The 26340-nt window shown below is 41.8% G+C and overlaps 1 protein-coding gene across 4 annotated transcripts in view; it reads left to right on the top strand.

The window, feature by feature from the left end:
• The window catches only part of dgcr2 (DiGeorge syndrome critical region gene 2), a 93103-nt gene that overhangs the window by 39774 nt on the left and 26989 nt on the right, over positions 1-26340 (top strand). Inside the window, exons 4-8 of one of the 4 annotated variants that reach the window (XM_088000244.1) lie at positions 18637-18762; positions 19718-19928; positions 20735-20817; positions 21026-21181; positions 23091-23303. In XM_088000244.1, the coding sequence (XP_087856370.1) occupies positions 18637-18762; positions 19718-19928; positions 20735-20817; positions 21026-21181; positions 23091-23303 (789 nt within the window). Of the gene's footprint in view, positions 1-18636; positions 18763-19717; positions 19929-20734; positions 20818-20998; positions 21182-23090; positions 23304-26340 lie in introns of all 4 variants that reach the window. The other 3 variants (XM_088000242.1, XM_088000243.1, XM_043716158.2) reach the window with 3 other exon arrangements.

Here is a 26340-nt window from a genome sequence, read left to right as displayed (position 1 = left end):
TTTCAGGGAGCTATGGACTTGAACCCCAAGATCTTTCTGGACATCAATGATGTTCAGAGTCCTGTATTGGCTGTATGCTTTTTGGAGCAGCTGTATGCTTTTCCTTAACATTTGATCTCCTAAAGTTATCTGGATTAAATTGCATCCACCATTTCTCTGCCCGTATCTGCAACTGATCTATATTCCGCTGTATCCTTTGACAACCTTCTACACTATCCACAACTCACCGACATTTGTACTGTCTGCAAACGTACTAACCCATCCATCTACATTTCGTTGAAGTCACTTATAAATATCACAAAAAGCAGAGGTCCAAGTATAAATCCCTGCAGAGTGCCACTAGTCATGGATCAGCAGCCAGAAAAGCACCCTTCCACCACTACCCTCTGCCTTCTCTGGGCAAGCCAAGCCAATTCTGAATCCACATGACCAGGTCACTGTGGATCCCAAGAATCTTATGGAAGAGCCAACCATGAGGGACCTTGTCAAAAGCCTTACTAAAATCCTTGTAGGCAACATGCACTGCTGTATCCTTATTGATCACTTTTGTCACCACCTTGAAAACATCAAACATGTTAGTAAGACATGACCTGCCCCACACAAACCCATGTTGACTGTCCCTAATTAGGCCATGCTTCTCCAAATGCACGTGAATCGAATCCTGAAGAATTCGCTCCAATAGCTTCCCAAATACTGATGCGAGACCCACCGGTCTATAGTTTCCTGGATTGGGCTCTGGGGACGTATCTGCCTTAATGCTCTTCAAGAGATGCAACACCACTCCTTTCTTGTTCTCAAAATGCCCTATGATGTTCGCACGCTCTGCAGAAATCTCAATCCTCTATATCCTTTTCCTGGGTGAGTACTAAATCAAATTACCCATTTAGGATCTTACTCACATCCTCTGCCTCACAGCACAAGTACCCTCATTTATCCTTGATTATCATCTCCATTGTTATCCTCTTATTTTTAATCTATGTAGAGAATGCCTTGGGATTCTCTTTAATCCTGGTTGCCAAGGCCATTTCATGCCCCCTTCTTGCTCTCCTAATTCCCTGTTTGATTTCTTGCCTGCTTCCTTTATATTCCTCACTGGCCTGTCCACTTTTAGCTTCCTAAACCTTATATATGCTTTTTTTGACTTTTGACTAAATTCAGAACCCTCCCTCATTATCTAAGAGTCCCCTACCTTGCTATCCTTGTGCTTCCTCTTTCCTGGAACGTGGCGATGTTGGACTCTAATCAGCAGATCTTTAAACAATTCTGATACGTCAAATGTGCACTGATAATGGCTCCTTCAGATTAACAGCTCCTTTGCTCCCGTCTAATAGCTATCTTAAAACTTAAGGAGTTGTGATCACTGAAGCTTGAAAGGGTTCAGTTAGATTTACAAGGATGTTGCCAGGGTTGGAGGGTTTGAACTATAGGTAGAGGCTGAATAGATTAGATTAGATTCCCATTCCCAAACAAGCCTTTCGGGCCAACAAGTCCACACTGACCCTCCGAAGAGTAACCCACCGAGACCCATTTCCCTCTGACTAATGCACCTAACAGTATGTGCAATCTAGTACGGTCAATCCAACTGACCTGCACATCTTTGGACTGTGGGAGGAAACTGGAGCACCCGAAGGCAACTTAAACAGACACGTGGAGAATGTGCAAACTCCACAGGCAGTCATAGAGATGTACAGCACAGAAACAGACCCTTCGATCTAACTCGTCTATGCTGACCAGATATCCCAACCCAATCTAGTCCCACCTGCCAGCACCTGGCCCATATCCCTCCAAACCCTTCCTATTCATATACGCATCCAGATGCCTCTTAAATGTTACAATTGTACTAGCCTCCACTACTTCGTCTGGCAGCTCATTCCATACACATAGTACCCTCTGAGTGAAAAAGCTGCTTCTTGGGTCACTTTTAAGTCTTTCCTCTCGCCCTAAACCTATGCGTTCTAGTTCTGGATGCCCCCACCCCAGGGAAAAGACTTTGTCTATTTATCCTATCCATGCCCCTCATGAGTTTCTAAACCTCTATAAGGTCACCCCTCAGCCTCTGATGCTCCAGCCTATTCAACCTCTCCCTATGGCTCAAATCCTCCAACCCTGGCAACACTCTTGTAAATCTTTTCTGAACCCTTTCAAGTTTCACAACATCTTTCCGATAGGAAGGAGATCAGAATTGCACGCAACATTCCAACATTGGCCTAACCAATGTCCTGTACAGCTGCCACGTGACCTCCCAACTCCTGTACTTAATACTCTGACCAATAAAGGAAAGCATACCAAATGGCGCCTTCACTATCCTGTCTACCTGCAACTCCACTTTCAAGGATCTATGAACCGACTCTCCTCGGAAGCTCGGTGTGGACTTGTTGGGCTGAAGGGCCTGCTTCCACACTGTAGGGAATCTAATCTAATAAAAAAAAAGTATACTCCTACTGCATTTATACTCCTCGAAGGATTCATTCGATCTATCCTGTCTATACCTTACATATGCTTCCTTTTCTTAACCAAACTCTCCATTTCTTTAGTCATCCAGCATTCCCTATACCTACCAGCCTTTCCTTTCATCCTAACAGGAATATACTTTCTCTGGACTCTTGCTATCTCATTTCTGAAGGCTTCCTATTTTCCAGCCGTCCCTTTACCTGCGAACATCTGTCCCCAATCAGCTTTTGAAAGTTCTTGCCTAATACCATCAAAATTAGCCTTCCTCCAATTTAGAACTTCAACTTTTAGGTCTGGTCTATCCTTTTCCATCGCTATTTTAAAACTAATAAAATTATGGTTGCTGGCCCCAGATTGCTCCCCCACTGACACCTCTGTCACCTGCCCTGCCTTATTTCCTGAGAGTAGGTCAAGTTTTGTACCTTCTCTAGTAGAAACATCGACATACTGAATCAGAAAATTGTCTTGTACACACTTAACAAATTCCTCTCCATCTAAACCCTTAACACAATGGCAGTCCCAGTCGATGTTTAGAAAGTTAAAATCCCCTACCATAACCACTGTATTATGCTTACAGATAACTGAGATCTCCTTAGAAATTTATTTCTCAATTTCCTGCTGACTATTAGGGGTCTATGATACAATCCCAATAAGGTGATCATCCCTTTCTTATTTCTCCATTCCACCCAAGTAACTTCCCTAGATATATTTCCGGGAATATCCTCCCGAAGTACAACTGTAATGCTATCCCTTGTCAAAAATACCACTCCCCCTCAACATTAAACTGCCAGTCCTGTCCATCCCTGAGCCACGTCTCTGTAATTGCTATGATATCCCAGTCCCATGTTCCTAACCATGCCCTGAGTTCATCTGCTTTCCCTGTTTGGCCTCTTGCATTGAAATAAATGCAGTTAATTTATCAGTCCTACCTTGTTCTCTGCTTTGCCCCTGCCTGCCCTGACTGTTTGACTTGCCTTTGTTCTCAACTGTACCAGTATCAGATTGAAATCTTTCCTCACTATCTCCCAGGGTCCCCCCCAACCTTACTAACTTAAAGCCTCCTGAGCAGCTCTAGCAAATCTCCCTGCCAATATATTAGTCCCCTTCCAATTTAGGTGCAATCTGTCCTCCTTGTACAGGCCACTTCTACCCCAAAACAGCATCCAATGATCCAAAAATGTGAATCCTTCTCCTGAACACTAGCTCCTCAGCCATGCATTTTCTGCTCTATCCTCCTATTCCTGCCCTCACTAGCTTGTAGCACCAGGAGTAATCCAGATATTACTACTCTCGAGGACCTCCTTTTTAAATTCCTGCCTAACTCTGTCATCTCCCTTCAGAATCTCAATCTTTTCCCTTCCTATGTCGTTGGTTCCAATGTGTACAATGACCTCCTGGCCTCTCTTCCCCCTTGAGAAATTGTGCACCCTTTCTGAGACATCCTTGATCCTGGCACCAGGAAAGCAATACATCATTCTGATTTTTCACTGCTGGTCACAGAAACATCTGTCGGACTAGAGAGTTCCCTAACACAATTGATCTCTTGGAACCCGACGTACATATCATTACATTAGAGCCCATCTCAATACCAGAAACTTGGCTGCTCGTGCTACGTACCCCTGAGTGTCCATCAACCGCTACATTTTCTAAAACAGCTTACTTGTTTGAAATGGGGATAGCCACAGAAGACTCCTGCATTACCTGCCTACCTCTCTTACCTTTCCTGGAGTTAACCCATTTGTGTGACTGTATCGGAGACTTTCCTCCTTCCTGTAACTGCCATCCATACATCCAATTGCTCTTGTAAATTCCTCATTGCCTCTACCTGCCTCTCGCTCTCCCAAGGCTGGAGTCTAATTTGGGTCCCTGGTGCTGAGAGGCTGCAGTGCTAACCACTGAACCACCATACTGCCCTCCAGTAGGCTGGGACTATCTTCTCTGGAGTGTCAGAGGCTGAGGGATGACCTTATAGAGGTTTATAGAATCATGAGGGGTATGGATAAAGTAAATAGACAAGGTCAGGGGAGTCCAGAGCTAGAGGCATAGGTTTAGGGTAAGGGGGGAGAAATTTAAAAGGGACCTAAAGGGCAACTTTCCACACAGAAAGTTGCGTGTATGGAATGAGCTGCCAGAAGAAGTGGTGGAGGCTAGTACAATTACAACATTTAAAAGACATCTGAATAGATATACGAATAGAAAGGGTTTAGAGGGATATGGGCCAAGTGCTGGTAAAGACTAGATTAATATGGGATATCTGGACGGCATGGACAAGTTGGACCGAAGGGTCTGTTTCCGTGACTCTACGTTTCCAAAATGCTCTGCCACTAAAAGGTCAGTCACCTTGCCAGGCTCATTAGCTAATACAAAGTTCAGTATGGCCCCTCCTCTAGGTAGACTATCCATGTATTGTTTCAAGAAACCCTCCCGGATGCACCTAACAAATTCTGCCCATCTTAGCCTCTTACTCTTAAGGCAATCCCAGTCAATATTAGAGAAGTTAAAGTCATCCACTATGACAGCTCTGTTGTTATTGCATCTTTCCATACTCTGCCTACACATTTGTTCCTCAAAGTGTTGGTGGCTGTTGTGGGGGCCTGTAGTATGATAATATCAGAGTCTCTGTCCTAACTCTCTGTAATCACTCCACAGGATTTCATCCCTTTTCCTACCGATATTGTTGTACACGTTGGTACCAACAACTTCTGGCTGCTCACCCTCCCCCAATAAGAATTTCTTGCAGCCACTCAGGGTCATCCTTGACTATGGCACTAGGGAGGCAATACATCATCCTACAGTTTCGAACGTGGCCACAGAAAAGCCTATCCATACCCCTAACTAGTGAGTCTCCTAACATTATTGTTCACTTGGACTTCATCCAACCCCTGCTCTACAACAGTTGTGGTGCCACAGGCCTGGCTACTGCTCGTCTATGCTCCTGAGATGCTATCCCCCCCCACCACCCTCCACCCCCAACAGTATGCAAAACATGTTAGCGAGGAGAAGACCACCGGTAACTCCTGCATTACTTGCTTGCCACTCCTGACAGTCACCATCTACTTGACTGAACCTGTGGTGCAACTGCCTCTCCGAAACCTCTATTACACTCTCAGCCCCTATGTGCTCCGTGTGACCAACTGCTGCTCCAACCAAACCAGGCAATCTGTGAGGAGCTGCAGTTGGTCACACTTGCTACAGACAGAGTCATCAGGGACACTACGCTGCTCCCTGATCTCCCACGCCTGGCAGGAGGAGCACACACCTCTGCCCTAACTGCCATCTCTGCCCCTTACACAAAGAAAGATAAAAGAATCTTACCTTGCCTTTGCCTTGCTCGCCATACTCAAGCCCAGTGTTCACCTAAACCCACACTTGTAGCAACCAGCAGCCATAACTGGTTAAATTAAAATAGTCAGTTAAATTTACAAACAGACCAAGGACCTTCTATGCTCCAACAAACTTCCTAATGGCCCCTCTAATCTCTCTCTTTTTGTTGGTTAGAGGTGAAGGGAAGGACGGAAACACTGCGATGATGTAATGTTTGGGGCTCACTGCTCCTTGGTACTGGGTTCCTCCTCACTCTGCCATTCACTCATGATGCCCAGGGTGATCCTCAGTGGAGTGTCTCTGCCTCCCTCTATGGATGTATTTGAAAGTGATGAGTTTAGATGGCTACAGAGATGGACTTGGTGAATGGGACTAACTGGGTAACTCTTTCAGGAGCCAGTACAGACACTGGTCAAATGTCCTCCTACACTGTAAAAGTCTATGATTCTACTTTTATTATGAACAGCTGGGGCCTGAAAACTGATCCTTGCAGTACCCCAGGGCAGAGGAACTTTGATTATCCGAAGGACATGAGTGGGGAGTATTTTGTTCGTTTAGTCAAATTCCGGATAATCGATTGCTGGATAACATAGTTTAGTTATGCTTGTGATCTTGCCAAATAATCCGATATTCGGATAATCAAAGGCTGGATAATCTCACAATCTGACTGTGAAAATGATCTGTTTATTTCTACTGTTTTCTGCCTATTGACCAATTACTCTTCCATGCCAGTATATTACCAAGTACCCCAACCTCCTGTGCTGGATCAAAAGCCTTCTGAAAATCTCCATCCGTTGACTCTCCTTTATCAATTTTGTAAGCTTCATCCTCAAAAATAACCCTTTAAGTTAATCAAACATGATGTTCCAATTGACATTCAATGCTGACGGTGCCCAATCAGGTCATTTTTATCCCAAGTTTGTATTTATCTAGCATTTTTCCTTCTACCAATGTTAGGCTGACCGGTCTCCATTTCATTGTTTTGCCTCTTGCTCCTTTCTTAAATAGTAGAATGACATTTGCTAGATTCCAGTCTTCAGGAATCATTCCAGAATTTATGGAATCTTGGAAGATGATTACCAATGCATTGACTATTTCTGTAGCTACCTCCTTTGACAGTAGAATACAGATTATCAGGTTCAGGGGCGTTATCAACTTTTAACCCCATTGATTTCCCCAGTCTTACCTTCTTATTAATGCTAGATTACGTCAACTCCTGATTATCCCTTGCACTTTCGGTATCTAATTCTGGGAAATTACTTGCACCTTTCTCAGTGGAAACGGGCCCAAAAGTAACCATTTTCTGCCATTTCTCTATTCCCGATTATAAATTCTGTTGACTGTGCCTGTAATGAACCAATATTTGGCTAAATGTATCCTATTTGTATACTGTTGCAAAGCAGAGATCAACAACACTGATAATTAAAACCGAAGCACCCAGAAGAGATTTCCTCGCCTTGTAATCTGTTAAGAGAAGTGTATAAAGTGGTATAACCTATCTCTTAGCAATTGCAACCCCCCCCCCCCCAACCAACCAATCTGTTATAAAGGAGTGGTTAAATGAGATGGAATCATTTTACCCACTCCATAATTAACAAAGAACAATTTATTTATCGACTCCAACAGTGAAGAAATTAATAGAATTACTGATAAACAGAATAAATCTTTCCTAACTACTACCTATTCCCTTACTGAACTAAATTCTGGAGGTATGCTGCATCAATAATGCAGGTCCCACTTCTACAAATCCAATTAATGAGAACAATAAATGAAAACTTAGTCTCTCAAAGTTCACACAGAATGCATCCTCCTGAACATTCTGTATCTTCTTCAGTTGTCTTCCTCTTTCCAAAATGCCTGCTCAGTCGTTTCTGGTGTCAAAAATATTCACTAAACATGCCACGTATCTTTATAGATTGATGGTGCTTTTTAGAGAATGTGGAGCTTTCTTGCCAGAGCCTGGTATTTCTTTCTTAATTGGCACTTCACACTCACCCTTTCAAATGGCAGTTGGCTCTCCTGTTTCTGTTCAATTGTCTCTTTGTTATATACCTACCTGTGACACATCACATTGTTGTAATATGATTGGTTTCAGGTTGTCAGCACCATCAGATTTGAATTGAATTGTGCCTTTTTAAATTAATTGGCTGAATTTAAACAGTTGCCTGGGTAAAAATGCTGCTAACTGAATGGCTTTTTGATACTTATACCAATTCGAGCACCTGCAGCTACTGCCCACAGACATTAATTTTTAAATCTCCAAATATAACAAGCACTTTATCTTAAAGGTATATCGCAACGCTTTCCCCCAGTTAATAATTTTACCTTATTTTTACACCAGCTTTGTGAACCCATCTCCCTTAAGAAAAAACTGAACCATCATAATGATAAGATGGCTTTGTTTCTTTTACTCTCATCTAAATCTTAATGCCATTATTGCGAGATACAAAGGTCATTAAAAAAAAATCTACCTTTCATTCTAATTCTGCATACACATATAACATTGGACTGTACCAGTTCTATCTTATCTACACATTTTCTTTTAACCTGGCGATAATGCATCAGCAATAACATTTTTATGACCCGCAACATGTACAATTTGTAAATTAAAAGAATGTAACATAAGGCTGCAACAAAATAGTCTCTCATTTTTGTCTTTTAAATCTTTCCAAAAAGGTGAAAGGATTGTGGTCCTTGTACACAATCGTCTCCGTAACGTTGTTTGTAAAATAAACTTTAAAATGTTGTAAGGCCATTACCAAAATTAATAACTCTTCAATGGGGGAGTATTTTCTCTGGTGGAAATTGAGTTTCTTTGAAAAATAACCAATTGGCCTTTCAAGTCTGCCATCATCTTCCTGTATCAACACCGCTCCAACCGCTACATCTCTGGCGTCAATTGCAACTTTAAAGGGTTTGTTGAAATTTGGTGTGGCTAAATCTGGTTCAGTGGTTAACATGGCTTTTAAATTCTCAAATGCCTTCTGAAATTTGTCCACTGAAATTTCATGTTCTTCTTCAGCAAATCTGTCAGCAGTACTTAGGTTTGGTACAAACTTCCAGGAGAACCTGCTTAGTCCCAAAAATTACAAACACCTCTTTCTTCAAGGATAGTCTTGGAAATTCCTCAATGGCCTTTGTCTTCAAGTTCCTTGGGGTCATCCTTCCATGTCTGATGTTATGTCCCAACAATGTCATCTCTGCCTTCACGAATTCCATTTTCTGTAAATTTAGGACTAGTCTTTCTTTCCATAATCTTTCAAAGTGTTCTGCCAAATGCACCATGTGATCTTTCCATGAGTGGCTAATGATCAATAAATTATCAAGATAGATGGCACAATTAGTCAGTCCTACCACAACTCTGTTCATAAGTCTTTGAAATGTGGCAGTTGCATTCTTCATTTCAAAGGGCATTACTTTAAATTGATATAGCCCATTTGGGGTGAGAAATACAGAAACCTTTCGCTCTCTCCGATAAAGGTACTTATGAAGCTGAAGTCGACACCTCTCTGATCATTAAAACTGAAACACCCAGAAAAGTTCGCTCCCTTTACACACTCTTTCACCACATCCTTTTTCCTAGTGCCTTTCTTCAACCACCAGTGCTATGACTTTGAATCCCTCCTTAATACAGTGAAAACACCTGAGGCCTCTCACCATCTTTTCACCCTGCTGGGTTTCTTTTTTTTCACCTGTGGTAAACTATTCCCAGTGTGATATTCTACTTGTTTTTCACTGAAGAATCTCCCTGTTTTCCAATTTTTATCCCTCACAGAATGAAATTGTTGACAGAGGCTAAATTTCGATTTATGCACTAATGCGTATTCATCTGCCATCTTTCCAGCTATTCTCACTGTTTGAACGTTCTATTCCTCAATATAAGATCTTATCATTTCTGGAAGTTGGCTTTTAAACTCCTCCAGTAGAATAATATCTAAGATTCTCATATATCTTGTCTATCATTAATGCTCTCTCCCATCTATTGAAGCTGCAAACTCGACATAAGTCTGACCTGATTTCTTATATTTCTGAACTATTGTCTATATGCTTTGGGTACCAGTTCGTAGGCACTCAATATAGCTTGTCTAAAATAGAGTCATGGAGTTCTACAGCATGGAGACACTGCCTTCAGCCCAAACTGGTCCATCCACATTAACCCCATTTCCCTGCACTTGGCCCAGAACTTCTACACGTGTCAGTTACTGTGTCAGTTGCTCCCAATGTGATCTCCTCTTCATTGTGGAGACAGGACACCTACTCTGAGTGCTTCAGAGAACATCTCCAAGACACCCGTACCAACCACCCCACCACCCCATGGCCGAACGCTTCAAATTCCCCATCCCACTCCTCCAAGGACATGCAGGTCCTGGGTCTCCTCCATCGTCACTCCCTAACCACCCGATGCCTGGAGGAAGAACATCTCATCATCTGCCTCAGGACCCTCCAACCCCGTGGCATCAATGTGGATTTCACCAGTTTCCTCATTACCCCTTCCCTCACCTTATCCCAGTTCCAATCTTCTCAGCTCAGCACCACCCTCATGATCTGTCCTACCTGTCCATCTTCGTTCCCACCTATCTGCACCACTTTCCTGTCCAACCTATCACCATTACCCCCTCCTCCATCCATCTGTTGCACTATTAGTTACCTTCCCTCCCATTTATCTGCCCTTCCCCAAGGCTCCCAGCCTCATTCCTGATGAAGGGCTTTTGCCCAAAACGTCAATTTTCCTGCTCCGCGGATGCTGCCTGACCTGTGCTTTTCCAGGTCATCTCCATCATCTGCAGTCCTCACTTCTGCTATATCCTTCTAAACCTTTCCTATCTATGTATTTGTCCAAATGCCTTTTAAATGTTGTTAATGTACATGCCTTAGCCACTTCCACTGGCGGCTTATTCCATATACATACCACTCTGTGTAAAAAAAAAAAAGCTGCTCCTCAAGTTCCCTTCTGTTATTTCCCCTCTAACCTTAAACTCATGCCCTCTAGTCCTTGATTCCCCAAACTGTGGGAAAAAGACTGAATGTACTCACCCTCTCCACGCCTTTTATGATCATATACACTTCGGTTAGATCCCCACTCAGTCTCCTATGCTCTAAATAAAAAAAATCCTAGCTTTCCAACCTCTCCCTACAACTCAGTTCCTAGAGTCCTGGCAACATCTTTGCAAATTTCTTCTGCACTCTTTTCAGTTTAATAACATCCTTCGTATAACAAGGTGACCAAAACTGATTGCAATAAGTATGGCATCACTAACATCCTGTACAACTGCAATATAACTTTCCAACTTTTATATTCAATATCCTGGCTGATGAAGGCCAGTGTGCCAAAAACCACCTTCACTGCCCTGACTTGCTGTGACTCCACTTTCAGAGAACCATGCACCTGAACCCCCAAGGTGAACTACACTCCTTGAGGCCCTACCAAACACAATGAAACTCCTACCTTAATCTGGCTTTCCAAAAGCCTCATACTTGCATTAAACTCCGTTGGCCATTTCTCAGCCCACTTCCCCAGCTGATCAAGGTCCTGCTACAATTTCTGACAACCTTCCTCATGACACCGCCTATTTTAGTGTCATCTATAAACTTACTAAGCAATTGGCCCTGAGGTACACCACTAGTCAAAGGCCTCCAGTCCGACAAGCATCTTTCCACTATTCCCTTCTGCTTCCTAGCATCAAGCCAAATGTGTATCCAATTTGCTAGCTCCCCCTGGATTCCATGCAATCTAACCTTCCAGAGCAGTGTGGAACCTTATCAAGAGCCTTACTGAAATCCATATACACTAGTCTACTGCCCATCCCACATCAATCTTACTGGACACTTCATCAAAGAACACTAACAAATTTGTGCGGCATGATCTCCCATGCACAAAGCCATTCTGACTATGCCTAATCAAACCCTGTTTTTCCAACTGCATGTATATCTTAGAATCTTAATAATCTCTTGATACCTCATCTGACAGCGTTGCAAACACCTCACTAGCCCTGCTTACCAACTTGGTCTGAATTAACATTACCCACACAGCCTCAGGACTATTCAGCTGCCTGGCCAGTTTCTCAAAAGAAATGAAAAAGGCTTTTGCACCTTTTTCAGTGAATTTTGGTATGTCTGGATATATTTGGACATATCCTTACCAGGCTGTTGGCTATGATGGGTTTGCTCATCATCACCTTCCTGTGCTTTTACTTCTGCCATTTGAAGATTTTTTGCTTCAAGTTCCAACTTCATCTTTTCCAATTCAGTTAAAAATTGCATAACCCCAGATTATAGTCCAACTGACTTATTTGGAAGCACTAGCTTTCGGAGCGCTGCTCCTTCATCAGATCCTGATGAAGTGCTTCCAAATAAACCTGTTGGACTATAATCTGGGGTTGTGTTTTTTTAACTTTGGCCACTCCAGTCCAACATTGGCTTCTCCACATCATGTTTTCCAACTCAAACATTTCTTGCCTTTCTCTGTCTTCTAACCCTAATTGTCTCATTTGCAATTTAAATTTTTCCAGCTCCATTGCACTTGGGTGTTTCTCTGATATACCTAAGTGTTTGACTAACTCCATTACAATTTCAGCTTTCTTATTATCTCTACTTAAATTCAATTTTAGCCTGTCCAAAGCACCCAGAAAACATTGTGTCACCTCATAATCTGATAAGAGTGTGAAATATGGTATAATCTGACCTCTCGTCCTCCAATCTGTCATAAAGGAGTGGTTAAATGAAATGCAATCCTTTCACCGGCTTAATAATTAACAAGTAACAATTCATTTATCTTACTCGAACAGGGGCCAAATTAATAACTAACAAACAGAATAAATCTCTTCTAACTGTTACCTATTCCCTTCCTGAACTAAATTCTAATAAGTACGATGTATCAATAACGCAGGTCCCACTTATATAAATCCAATTAATAAGAACAATAAATTGAAACTTAGTCTCTCAAAGTTCACACAGAATACATCCTCCTGAACTTTCTGTATCTTTTTCCGTCGTCTTCCTCTTTCCAAAGTTCCTTCTCCGTTGTTTTCTGGTGTCAAGAATGTTTGCAAAACGTACCATGTATCTTTATAGACAGATGGTGCTTTTTAGAGAGCATGGAAATTTCTTGTGAGAGCTCAGTGTTTCTTTCTCAGTTGGCACTTTGCTCTCACTCCTTCAGATGGCAGTTAGCTCTCTTTTCTGTCCAATTGCCCCTTTTGTTATATACCCCCCCATGATATATCAAATTCTAGTGATATAATTGGTTTCAGGTTAGCAATTTAATTGTTCCTTAGCCTCCAAGTACCTTTTTAAATTAAACTGCCTGAATGTAAGCAGTTGTCTGGGTAAAACTGCTGCTTGGGCCTGCTAACTGAATGGCATTTTGACACATGATATCAATTTGAGCACCTGTAGCTGCTGCCCACAGACATTAATTTTTAAATCTCTAAGCATGTCAAGCACTTTATCTTAAAGGGATATCACAATGCTTTACCCCCATTTTACAATTTTTTGCACACCAACTTCGTGACGATATCTGTAGAAATTTTTGCAGTTCAATTTTATTTTATTGGTAGGTTGCATTCCTATTCCATTCTTCGTTTCCTCATCAGTTGCTTGTACCTCCTTTGTTTTTATAAAACTTCACAATCTCCAGATTTATTTCTGTTTATTACCAATTTATAAGCCTTATTTATATAATCCTTAAATTTTGTCAAACATGGCTAACTAACATTTTTGAGCTTTTGCATCTTGAAGGAATGTATAGTTGCTAAAAGCCATGTAATTGCTCTTTTTTTAAAAAAGCCCGTTATTGATGTACAACCTGCCTTTTCATGTATTTTCCTAATCCAGTTTAGCTAGTTTGTGCCTTATGCTGTCATAGCTATGAACAAGGTTAAGTCAGGATCTTGTGGAATGGTACTAAATTGGGGAGGGCAAATTAGGTCAGTATTAGGCAGGAGTTAGAGTGTGTGAATTGGGAAGAACTATTATCGGTAAAGTCAGTGTTTGATATATGGGAACTGTTGAACTCTGAGCAGCAGGTCTTTAAAGACTGGAAAGTTCAATTAAGGAGGAAGGACAAGGATGGCACAGTAAGGGACCCTTGGAGGTTGTGAATTTAGTCAACAGGGAAAAAAGAAACACATGCAAGGGTTAGGAAGCTAAAATTGGACAGGGTCCGTGAGGAATATAAAGAAAGCAGGAAAGAACTCAAGCAGGGAATTAGGAGAGCACGAAGGGACTATGAAGTGACCTTGGCAATTAGGATTTAAGAGAATCCCACGGCATTCTATAGATACATTATAAACAAGAGGATAACTAGGGAGAAGGTAAGGGAAGGAACTTGTGCTTGGAGGGTGAGATCCAAAATGAGTGCTTTACATGCATTCACCCAGGAGATGAGTGCGCAATTTGTGCGGAGCATACTAAATGCAGGCCGTTTTGAGATCAGGAAAGAAGTGATGTTGGATCTCTTGAAGAGCATTAAGATAGATAAGTGCTCAGGTCCTGATGTTATCTATCCAGGTTATTGAGAGAGGCAAGAAAGGAGATTGCTGAGTAGCTAATTTTGTTCCTCTGTTTAAGAAAGGAAAGAGGGATAATCCAGGAAACTATAAACTAGTGAGTCTCACGTTGGTGGTTGGGAAGTGATTGGAGCGAATTCTTAGATATAGGATTTATACGCATTTGGAAAAACATGGCCTAATTAGGGACAGTCAGCATGGCTTTGTGAAGAGAAGGTCATGTCTTGTTAACTTGATTGTCTTTTCCTCAAAAAAAAATTCAAAGTTGATCAATGAGTATAGAGTAGTGGATGTTGTTTACCTGAATTTTAGTCAGGCTTTTGACAAGGTCCCTCGTAGTAGCTTTATCTAGAAATTTACAATGCATGGGATCCACAGTGACTTGGCCATAGGGATTCAGAATTGGCTTGCCAATAGAAGACAGACGGTAATGGCAGAAGGTTGTTTTTCAGGCTGGAGGTCCATGATTAGTGGTGTTCCACAGGAACCTCTGCTGTTTGTGATATATATAAATGACTTCGATGGAAACATAGATGGGTGAGTTAATAAGTTTGCAGACGATACAAAGATTGGTGAAGTTATGGATCATGTAGAATATTGTCAAAGGATGCAGTGGGATATAGATCAGCTGCAGGTATGGGTGGAGAAATGGCAGATGGAGTTTAATCTGGGTAAGTGTGAGGTGTTGCACTTTGGGAGATCAAGTGGTAAGGAAAAGTATACAATTAATGGTAGGACTTTGAACAACATTGAGGTACAGAAGATCTTGGGGTTCATAGCTCCCTGAAAGTGGCCACACAAGTGAATAGTGTGGTAAAGAAGTCATATGGCATGCTTGTCTGTCTTGGTCAGGGAATTCAATACAAGAGTCAGGATGTCCTGCTAAAACTTTATAAGACTTTGGTAAGGCCAGACCTAGAGTATTGTGTTTAGCTCTGGTCGCCAAATTGCAGGACGAATGTGGAGAAAAACTCAGATTGTTTTCTCTTGAGTTGTGGAAGCTGAGGGGAAATATGATAGAAGTTTATAAAATTGAGATCCAAAGATAGGGTTGATGGTCAGAATCTTTTTCCCAGAGGTGAGATGTCTAGTACATCTAATACATAGGAGGCATGCAATTAAGGTGAGAGGGGAGCAGTTCAAAAGAAATGTGAGGGGCAAGTTTTTCTACACAGTGTGGTACGAGTCTGGAACGCACTGCCTGGGGTGGTATTGGAGGCAGATATGATGAAGGCATTTAAGGGACTTTTAAATAAGCACATGAATGTGCAAGGAATGGAGGGATTTGGACTAGTGGCTGGCAAAAGGGATTTGTTTCATTTGGTGTCATGTCCAGCACAACATCAAGAGCCGAAGGTCCCATTCCTGTGCCGTACAGTTCCATGTTCATAATTTCAAAACACCCTTGCTTCAGATTGAACTCCCTCACTTTCAAGAAAAGTGTAAAATTCTGTCATGTTATGTCTCCCATTCGTAACGGTTCATTTTCAACAACATTGTTAATTAGCCCTTTTCATTACATCATACTGGCTCTAAAGTAGCTTGTCCTCTAGTTGGCTCCTCGGTGTGTTGCTGTGTAATACTTGAGGAACTCATCCTCCACAGCTTTGGATTTACCCAGTCTACAAGCAGGTTGAATTCACCCATGATAACTATTTGCCCATGGTACTTGCTTCTCTCATCTCCTTATTAATACCCTTACACTACCACTACAGTTTGGTGACCAAATCAATGTCTGAAGCAATGAAAATAGAAAATGCTAGGGAGACTCAGCAGGTTTGACAGCATCTGTGGAGAGAGAAACAAAGTTACTGTCTGAGTTTGATATGACTTCTTTCGTGGCCCTTGCTGTTTTTAGCTCCACCAAAACAGATTCCAGAAATTGTTCTTCCAAACTGAGATCCTGTCACTGAGGCATTGATCCCATCTCATTTATCCAGTGCAACTCCTTCTTTTCCTTCTTGTCTATCATACCTAAGCATTGAAAATCCATGAGCATTCAGTTCCTAATTGTGGTCACCAGATAGCCATGTCTCTCTACTGGTAATTATATCATAACCATTTGTCTCTATTTGTGCCTTTAGATCAACTATCTTATTGAGATGCTGCGTGCATTCCAGTAGAGAATTCTTAACTTTATCTTCTGCATTCTGCATTTGAGACATGCTGGATGCTCGACTTTGTTTCTCCTGTCTTCTAGTCGCCTTAGGTTTTCTCCTTCCATTTGGGTTACCTGTCAAGTTCCTATCCCTTTAACAATGGCTTATGTCTGAAACGTCGATTCTCCTGCTCCTCGGATGCTGCCTGGCCTGCTGTTTTTTTTTTTTCCAGCACCACAATTTTCAACTATCCCTTTGACACGTTAGCTTAAATCCACTCCAATACCACTAGCAAATCTTCGTGTGAGGATATCAGCCCCAGTTCTGTTAGGAATGTAACCTGTTCACTTGTACAGGTCTACCAGCCCCATAATTGATCCCAATATTTCAGAAATCTGACCTTCCCTTCTACACCAGTTATCCAGCCAAACATTTAACCAATTGATCCTCCTGTTCTTATGCTCACTAGCATGCAGTACTGGGACTAATCTTAACACCACTGCTCCAGGGGTCCTGCATTTGAATTTTCTCCTTAACTCCCCAAAATCTACTTCCAGCACTTCATCCCTTTTCCTACCAATGTCCGTGTTATCACTATGAAAGATGACTTCTGCCAGATTCTACTACCCTAGAAGGGAGTCCTGAAGCCATTTTGTAATGTCATTGACCCTAGCAGCTGGGGGGCAGCACACCATCCTGAAGTTGCGTGTAATGCAGCAGAAAATACCTGATTGTGGAATCCCCTATCAAAGATGCCTTTCCATTTTCTTTCTCCTCTTCTGTACACCAAGATGCCTTTGGTGACGTGGATTTGTCTTTGGTGCACTCACTTGAGGAAGCATGCCTTCACTAATTTCCAAAGGAGAATACTGATTAGCAAGCACAGTAGACATTTTTGGATTGCATGGTAGTCTCCATTCCCTTTCTGCTAGTATGCTTATTAATTGTGATATGACCACATCTTTCTACCTACATGGTTCTCTTCCTTGTGAAAGCCCAGTAGAGAGTCTAGCTACTGTTTAAATTCCAAAACACAGCTCAAACCTGTGTAGCCAGTGACAATGTTTGGGGACATATTTATTTCTGTACATTGTCGAATGTGCCATTCTGTAACTCTGAAATTTGTTTGTCACACTTAGAATAAGTATAAACTTACTATGAAATCTTACTAGTATTTTAAATTCAGTTACATTTACTTTATTTTCCTTTGATTTCCTTTGTAATTTTATTTTACTTTGGCTTAAGTTTGGAAATGCTCCTTACTGAAATCTAAAAGTCTGCCTCTTTATAAATTATATATGTTTTCTCATTTTAAACTATTTAGACTCTGTAACAGTAGCTTCTTAATAACAATAATCTTATGGATTTCTAGTGATAGCTCTCTTGAATCTTTGCCCCACACTGTGTCTTTTGGGTCCATTTGTCTCCCCTCCCAGAACATGAGTGCAAGTCCTAAGCCTTGCCCTCTCTTTTATGCTGCCCAAGTCAACGTATTTCCCACAGGTACCAATGTCTCCCAACCTGGATTGTGAACTTAAATGGGAAGTCCCTTATTGTGAAAAGGTGACACCTTTTTCTAAAGTCCCCTATGGGGGGAGAAACATCCTCTCAACCTCTACCAGGTCAATATCCTTCAGAACCTTCTCCACCTCAGTACAATGGCCTCTAATTGTTTTAAACTCCAAAGAGGCTTAGCCTTTCCTCATGGAATAAACACTCCGACACAGTAATCTAAACCTGACTATTCTGGCCCTTTCCCACCTGACCTGCCATTATCCACTTCATAAACTAAAACTTACCACGAGTGTTGTCACTAATGCCTTGACTTGCATTGAATCCCTGTCACTTTTCAGTCTACATTGGCTCCCCCTTGAACAATCCCTTAAAATTCTTACCTTTTCTTATTAAATTCCTCGATTGGCCTCACTCCTCCCTAACTGTGCAATCTTCTCCAACTCCATAACTCTCAAAAATATCTGCACTCTTGCAATTTAGTCTTTTGCATGTCTTTCCATAGACAACCTAGCTATCAGCAACTTCAACTTCCCTGTGAAGAGCGTACACAGCCCCTCCCTCAAAGCCCCTGTGTTCCTCTTTTAATGCGCTAATTTAAACCTAACTCTATGGTCTCTGTGTTCCAGTCTCTCATATTACTGCTGTTGAAGAACATTGGGATGTTGTTGTGTAGTGAATGTTTGTGGGGGTGGTGGCAACAATTGCCTTCAGTTTCAATGAGTGCTGTTTTTCCCTGCTAGGTATAATTGGCGACCATCAGATACATCGGGTGAAGGAAACAGTGGACTCTAAACATGGGCGTGGCAGGGGAGCTGAGGACAGCCGATTTTACCCTGTTAACATGGGTCAGTCATTTCAATTGGAACGTAGGTTACTGTTCTAACCTTTCATCTAAACCCAGAAGGCTCTTAGATTATCAGTAGTTACCAGTTTATGCTTTGGGATCAATCGCAATTCAATGTTAGAACTTTTTCTATCTACCAATTACTTCTGAAATCATGAGTCCTAATCCTTCTGGAGAACACTTGTTGAAAGTACTGGCTCTCTCTCGTGCACAGTTGCTAAAAGTGCTGTCACTCACTGGGAGTGGGGACCAGTTCTACCAATACTGACTGTGGTTAGTATATTCCTGTCGTATCCATTCCTGGACCTCTGTAATAAAACCGACCTGTTCAATAGTCTGGTGTTACATAACCCAGTCAACAGTACTCACTTGTGTCGCAGCAGTCTTACCAGATCATAGGCAGCTCTCTTATTAGAGAGCGATGACTAATGTAAATTAACCTGAGGCCCACCATAGCTCAAGCAAGGGGAGACATTGAGTCCTTCATAGTAACATCAGCCAGTGATGGGATTTGAACCCACACTGTTGGCGACACACTGCTTCGCATACCAACTATCTAACCAACTGAGCTAGAATAGAGCAGGCTAAAAGGGCTTTTGATCAAGTTATTAAGGTCGAGTTAATGAAAGGAAACGGGTTCTCGTGATGTGATGGTTGATAACACATTCGCATGTTGAGATTTGGAAGACACCGCATGATGGATCTAGATTTGGTATAAGCCTTTAAAAGAGAATTGAGTAAATAAGTGAAGAAGATAGTGATTTTAGGGAAAGGAGGAATGAGTGGGGCTAATGTTATTGCTTTTCAAAAAAAGCCAACACTGAATCAAAGGGCTGTATGGTCTTCTGTGTGAAATGCTGCAGGGTGTTTTCCGTTTGGATATTATGCACCCTTCGCTGAATTTTATGTACTGCATCCTTCTCCACTTGCTGTAATACAAGAGCTGAACAAACCTCTCAGCCTTTTATTGTTGGTAGGGAAGTGCCCAACTGGCTGGCATCACTATGAGGGGACAGCGAGCTGTTACAGAGTGTATTTAAACAGCGAGAACTATTGGGATGCTGTCCAGATGTGTCAGCAAGTGAATGGATCACTGGCCACCTTTACGACTGATCAGGAGTTACGGTTCATCCTGGCTGAAGAGTGGGACCTGGAGGAGCGGCCAGTGAGCCGCAAGGACCAGCGCAGGTGAGACTCTGGACAAAAGAAAGTAGAATTTTTTTTTAAAAACTGTTTTGGGGAGGTGGATAGAGAGAAGAGGAACTTGCAAAGGGTAGGGTGAGGTGGGAGGACAGCGGGCATGGAGAGCAGATGTGGTGTTGGGAGTGGAGTGGGTAAAGGAAGTGTGATGCAAAGGGCAGCTGCGAGCCAGGGAGCATGGTGGTGAAGAGGAATGGGGCTCAAGTTAGAGGTTGGCAGGATATTATTAGAGTAGAGTGAGTAAGAGGCAAAGTGAAAATGAATGGGATGGGACTTCGGGCTGAATGGCGTGGGGTTGGTTCCAAACGTTGATGCTCCTATGAGTTACAACAGAGTCGCTGGGTCATCACAACAGAGTGAGGTCCTTTGGCTCAACAAGTTAATATAGGTTATCCATGGGGCAATCCATTCTGCCTAACCTGGCCCTGTCTATTCTGCTAACCTATCTGTGTCATGATGCAGTTGATTGGTATCAACCTAATTATTTGTCATCCCAAGCTTGGTTTATAAGCATTCTGCAGTCTGCATTCTAACATCTAACTTAATGATTCAGAGCAAAAAAAGCACAAAATGCATCTTCTCATTGACCCTTGAGGACCATCACTGTTGACCATGTTCTGGGCTGAAAGTCTATCTTTGCATGCTGCTGTGTGTCCTTAAGCCCAAATTTTATCCAAGCTATCATTTGAGCCTCCCATTCCTTGAACCTTGGTTTATTATTAGTATTAGCATGTGCTATAAATGGAGATAATTAATTAATTAATTATCTGTTTGCTGAATGGTTTATTTTCCAGATTCTGGGTTGGCTATCAATACATGGTAACCAACCGAAGTCACACCTCCCTCCAGGGGCAATGGGAAGTAGCCTACAAGAGCAGTGAGTATGCAGGATGCTAAATTCTTCATTGTTCATAATATCTTTGTCTGATCTGATACTCCTTATGTGGCCCCACACTGCCAACAAACCCCTCCCTGGTTCTCCCACCATGCACCCATCCTCTGCATTCTATTTTTGTTTATAAATACACATTATATTTCACTGCTTTTTCCTTCTGTAGGTTCATCAGAAGTTTTTCTTCCCCCAGAGAAGGTGACATTCTTTGGGATGACTATCTCTGAACAGGAGAACGTGTTATGTGCTCAGCTGCAATGCTCCCACTTGCCCAGCCTACGGCACCGTGGATTGCACAGCTGGTATGCAGAGAACTGCAATGAGAAGTCAGCATTTCTTTGTAAGAGAAGTGAGTACACGCTTGGAAATATCTGTATATTGATAACTGTCGGCTCACCAACTGCTCCCAAAACCCTGAAGATCATGAAACAAATCTAGGGAATATGATTTACAATGTTGTGTTTTGGAAGGGTGCAACTACAAGAAAGGCCACCAGACCACATCTCTCCCTTTTGATTTCAAAGTGCAAATTCAGTTTGTCCTGACTCCCCCTGTAGGCTGAGTCACCTTGATGGTGTTGAGAAAGCTTTTGTTTTTGTTTCATCTGACGCTGTAGGCTGAGCTAGACTCCTTTACACATCCTGATACTAGTGAAGTACAAGATCAGTGTGGCTCAGTTTCGAGATTGGGGGCAAGGGACTTGTTTATTCTGGGTCAGTGTTGCTAAATCCATCACTGGTGATGTTTATCCTAGGTAAGTGACACATTACCTCACCATTTAATCTAATAGTGTGCAGTCAGACTGAATAGAGGGGTGAGCAGTGGGTGCTTGAGGAATCTAAATGTTCTATGATCTCTTTCGAGGATTAGTCTTACTATGAAGACACTGATCCAGTGCCTTGCCAATGAAGAAGCAAATGATCAAATAATAGCAGATAGGTTTGTGGTATTGGGGATTTCATTATTAGAGTCACAGTTAGATTTTCTTGTAAATCTTATGCAGGGAGGTGTTGGTGTCCTGCCTTCTAGGAACATGAGTGAGGACCTGATGTCCCAGGTGAACAATGTCAGAGAATACTTGTGTAGCAGTTGTTAGGATTAGCTTTATTGTCACATGTACTTGCATGAGTATAGTGAAAAGTTTACAAGTTGCCACTTAAGACACCATCTTAGGTATAAAGATACCTAAATACAGATTCTTAAGTACAAATTCTTAGGGAAAGCTTAGAAAAATAAAGTAATAAAAAGTCCAGTATTACAGGCCTTTGCACAATCTTGAGTACAAAAGTAGAAAATCATAGAAATAAATTAGATAGATAAAGAAGTAAAAAGTTATCTAACAAGTTGGTGGCAGACTAGGACTCCACAGCCGGAGCTCATCTGCTCCATAGGCTTTTTTTTTCTCTTTTTGTGTTTTGTTTCTCCCTCTTCCTTCTTACCTCACATGCCTTGAGTGAAGTCATTGTGGACTCCCGGCCACAGCACAGACTCAGATACAATTGTTAGGATTAGATGTGATGTCTGGCATGGAGATTCTCAAATAAGCAAGGAGGAAGCACCATTGGGTGTGGGAAGACAGGAAGAATATGATGAGTTCACAGAAAGACATTTGTGAAAGAGCAAACAAGGGAAGTTAAACACCCTAGATTTGCCTTAAAAAGAGGCCATCCAAACCTCCAAAGGTGTTGCATCAGAAAGACAGGAGAGACTTTCATACAGTAATCAGAATGTGACCATATTTAACACTGCAAGGATCGGACAGCTTACTCAAGTTTAAACAAAATTACTGAATTTTGAGAGAGAGAACTTGAAGCATTTGAAGTTGGTGACTGGAAGTATGATTTGTTTTGACAGTGTGCAGGGCCATTGTGCATACTTGATGTGCAACACAAAATGGAAATTGCATCAAAGTAAATAGTGTTTTTTGCGCATGTTATTTTGAGCGTGAGCAGTTTTTAATCTAATTCATGGCTTTTTAAATCACCCTTCAGCCTTTTCTTGTTTTAGCACTTAGATCAGCTCCCGCAATCTCTGTATTGTGACTGTGTAATTGGCTGAGAAGACTGGGTTGACTGCTGGGAACTCGACATCCAGCTAATTGAAGTCATGGAATTGTGGAATTCTCCAAACATCTTGCACAGCTCTCACAGCTTTCATGGATGAGAGGAACATGGAGCTCTGCTGAATAAAGAGATTTAACTGACACGGTTACAAGCTCGTTTTCGGTAACTTGCATCTTACTAATGTCTGTCTTCTAGGTCAAACCTGTGTGGATATAAAAGACAACGTGGTGGACGAGGGCAAGTATTTCACTCCAAAGGGGAATGATCCATGTTTGAGCTGCACCTGCCATAATGGAGAACCAGAAATGTGTGTGGCAGCTCTGTGTGAGCGGCCTCAGGGCTGTAAACACTACGAAAAGGACCCGAAGGAATGCTGCAAGTTCACCTGCCTGGACCCAGGTAAAGCAGGTCAGGGGCAACACTTTCCTGTCCCGCGCTCCATTGTTCAAACGTGTAGACGTGATGGGTGAGTGAATGCAGGTCCTCAAGTGCAGCAGGGAAACACTGACTGGGGTTAAGAGCCTGAAGATTGGTGGACAGGAAGGAGACAGTGAGGTGAGCAACTACACATTCTTTGAGCTTTGAAGTGGTACAAATCCCCAGGTGGGGTTTGCCACGTGCCAGAATCTTATTTATAAATTGAAGAAGCAGAAATGTTCAGTGGAGGTGGGAGAATGTCATTTCAAAACAGACATCAAAGATGTTGCGTACGAAAAGGAAATGGCCTGCAATGTATTAACTGTAGCTCCTTTTGAGTTTTTGACTTTAGTCATGAAATTGCAGCAATTTGTTACACATAAGACACTGAGGTGGGTAGAAAGTCAGTTGTGGTATGATTCCAAGAGAACAGGAGAATCTATGCTGATGTCCTCACTAATATTTATCCTTCAAACACCATTAATAAGACAGATGATCAAGTCATTATCGCATTGCTGTTCTTGGGATCTTGCTTTGTGCAGATTAAATACTAGGTTTTCCAACATTATGCCAGTGGTGACAGCTTGCAAATGTTTGGCTGTGGAAAGTATTTGGAAGTCTTAAAATCAGGAAAGGTGTTGTATAAATGCAAGTTTCTGTTTGAATCCAAGCACACTCATAACCTAAGTGTTATGGTTATTCCTTCCCAGCTCCAATCACAGGCTGAAGTGCCACCTGCAATATGTTTTCCTGTTCTGTATTGTGGAATGAGAATTCCAAACCAAGGCATTGCTGGATCAGGTACCGGTGTAGGTCAGTGTGTTACAAGGATGGATGGGTGAAGGGGTCTTGATGCAAGGCAAGTCATGTTCAGCAGAGTTTTGGATGATCTCCACTCCCTGCAGGTCTCCTGCTCTTGTCCTTTTAGATGGTAGATGTTATGAGTTTGATAAGTGTTGACAATGGAACCTTAATCAGTTAGATTGGTGCATCTTGGTATTGTTATAAAGCAGAGGTTGACGCCCTCTGAGAACTAAAACTGAAACTCCCAAAGAAGAGCCCTAACCCTATAATCTGTAAAAGAGTGTGAAACCTGCTTTTCAACAACTTCTAATGATTAACAAAATAAACCCTTGATACTCACTTTAAAATCAACAAGTAACAATTTATTTATCTAACTCTTAACAGTGAACAATTCAACTAAACTATTGATAAACAATAAATCCCTTCTAACTATAAACTGTTCCTGAATAAAGCAAGATTTTAATGGTGTGCTGTTCCAAGAAATATACATCACACACACATGGAAAAAACAGAATTTAGTCTCTCGAAGTTACAGCCAGATTATGTGTCTTCTGGAATATTCTGTGCCTTCTCAATCGATTCTTGTATCAGGAATGCCTTCTCTGTCATTGGTCCATTGTTATTTAGATGGTGCTTTCTGTAGTACATAAATGAGATTGTGAGAGTCAGCAATTCTCTCTCGAGCTGAGGGCTGTTGGCTCTGGCAGATGGGCAGTTTGCTTTGGGGTCTTTGTCCAAGTGTCCCTTTCTTTTATACCCTTGATGACATATCAATATTTCCTAGAATATGATTGGCCCTATGTTGTCAAAACCATCAGATTTAAATTTAATAGGCTCTTGGTATCTAAGTACCTGGTTCAAATTGATTGGCTCAATTTTAAAGGTTGTTATCTTGGTTAAAAACTGCTGCTTGGCCTGTTAACTGTATGGCCTTTAGATGCAAATGTTTCAATTTGGGTGCTCTCTGTGTACTTGCACACTTTTAAGATGTTGTTCACAGACATCCATTTTAATCTTCAAACACAGAAAAAGTGCATGATCTTTTAAAGGGACATGTCTGTAGTATTTTAGAATTTTGTGTTTGTAAAATTGTAACTTCCAATCTACAATCACTCTATCCAACTTCGCAACAGTACACACTGTTGTTACTGCATCAAACTTCTTGAATATTAATATTCTTAAGAGCTGCATTCATCTGGGCAAGTGAGGAGGATTCCATCACTCATCTTGAATCGTTGCTTAGTAGATGGGCAGACAGAAGCTGAGGTAGTCACTGCAGAATTCCTCACCTCTGACCTACTCTTGTAGCCACAGTATTTATATGCTGGTTTAGTTCTGTTTCTGGTCAATGGTATCCTGAAGGCTTTTGACAATAGTGATTCAGCAGCAGTAATGCAGAGGCAGTAAATGTCAAGGGCAGTGGTTATATTCTCACTTGCTGGAGATGGCTGTTGTCTGGCACTTATGCAGTGTGGATGTTTCTTGCCACTTATCAGTTCAAGCCTGAGACAGAACCTTGTCCAGGTTTTGTGACTTATAAACCCAAACTGTATCTGAGGAGTTGAAAATGGTAAAGAACATTGTGCAGTTATCAGCAAATATCCGCACTTTTCACCTGATGATAGAGAGAAGGTCATTGAAGCAGCTGAAGATGTTTGGGCCTAGGACGCTACCCTGAGGACATCCAGTGTATCTATGAGATTGATATGATTCATCTTCAACAATTACAATCATCTTCCTGTATGACTCCAACCAATGGAGAGGTTTCCTCCAATTCCCTTCAATTCCATATTTGTTAGGGATTCATGATGCCATAGTCTGTAAAAATGCGGTTGTGCCAAAGGCAGTCACTCTCACCTCTGGAGTTAAGCTAATTTTCTTTACACATGAGGTCAGGAGCCAAATGACCCTGGAGGAAACCAGAGCCTCAGAGAGCTTGCATCCATCACTTTGCTAATAGTTTAGAGTAGACTGATAAGGTGTAATTAGCTGGGTTAGATTTGTTTGTGGACCTTTGGAACTTTCCACATTGTCAGGTAGATGTCAGTTTCATAGCTGTACTAGAACAGCTTGGCTGAGGTACAGCCAGATCTGCAGCACAGGTCTTCAGTACTGTTACTGAAATGTTGTCCGGGCTTTTCGCCTTTACAGTATCCAATCCCATCTGCTGTTGCTTGATACAATGAGGAGTAAATTGAAATGGCTGAACACTGATATTTGTGAT

The sequence above is a fragment of the Chiloscyllium plagiosum genome, unplaced genomic scaffold, assembly GCF_037043375.1.
Source record: "Chiloscyllium plagiosum isolate Xiang-an unplaced genomic scaffold, Cpla_swu_hap1 HiC_scaffold_24, whole genome shotgun sequence".
Classification (NCBI taxonomy): Eukaryota; Metazoa; Chordata; class Chondrichthyes; order Orectolobiformes; family Hemiscylliidae; genus Chiloscyllium; species Chiloscyllium plagiosum.
Note: the sequence above shows the minus strand (reverse complement) of the source record. Positions and strands in the feature narration are given on the sequence as shown.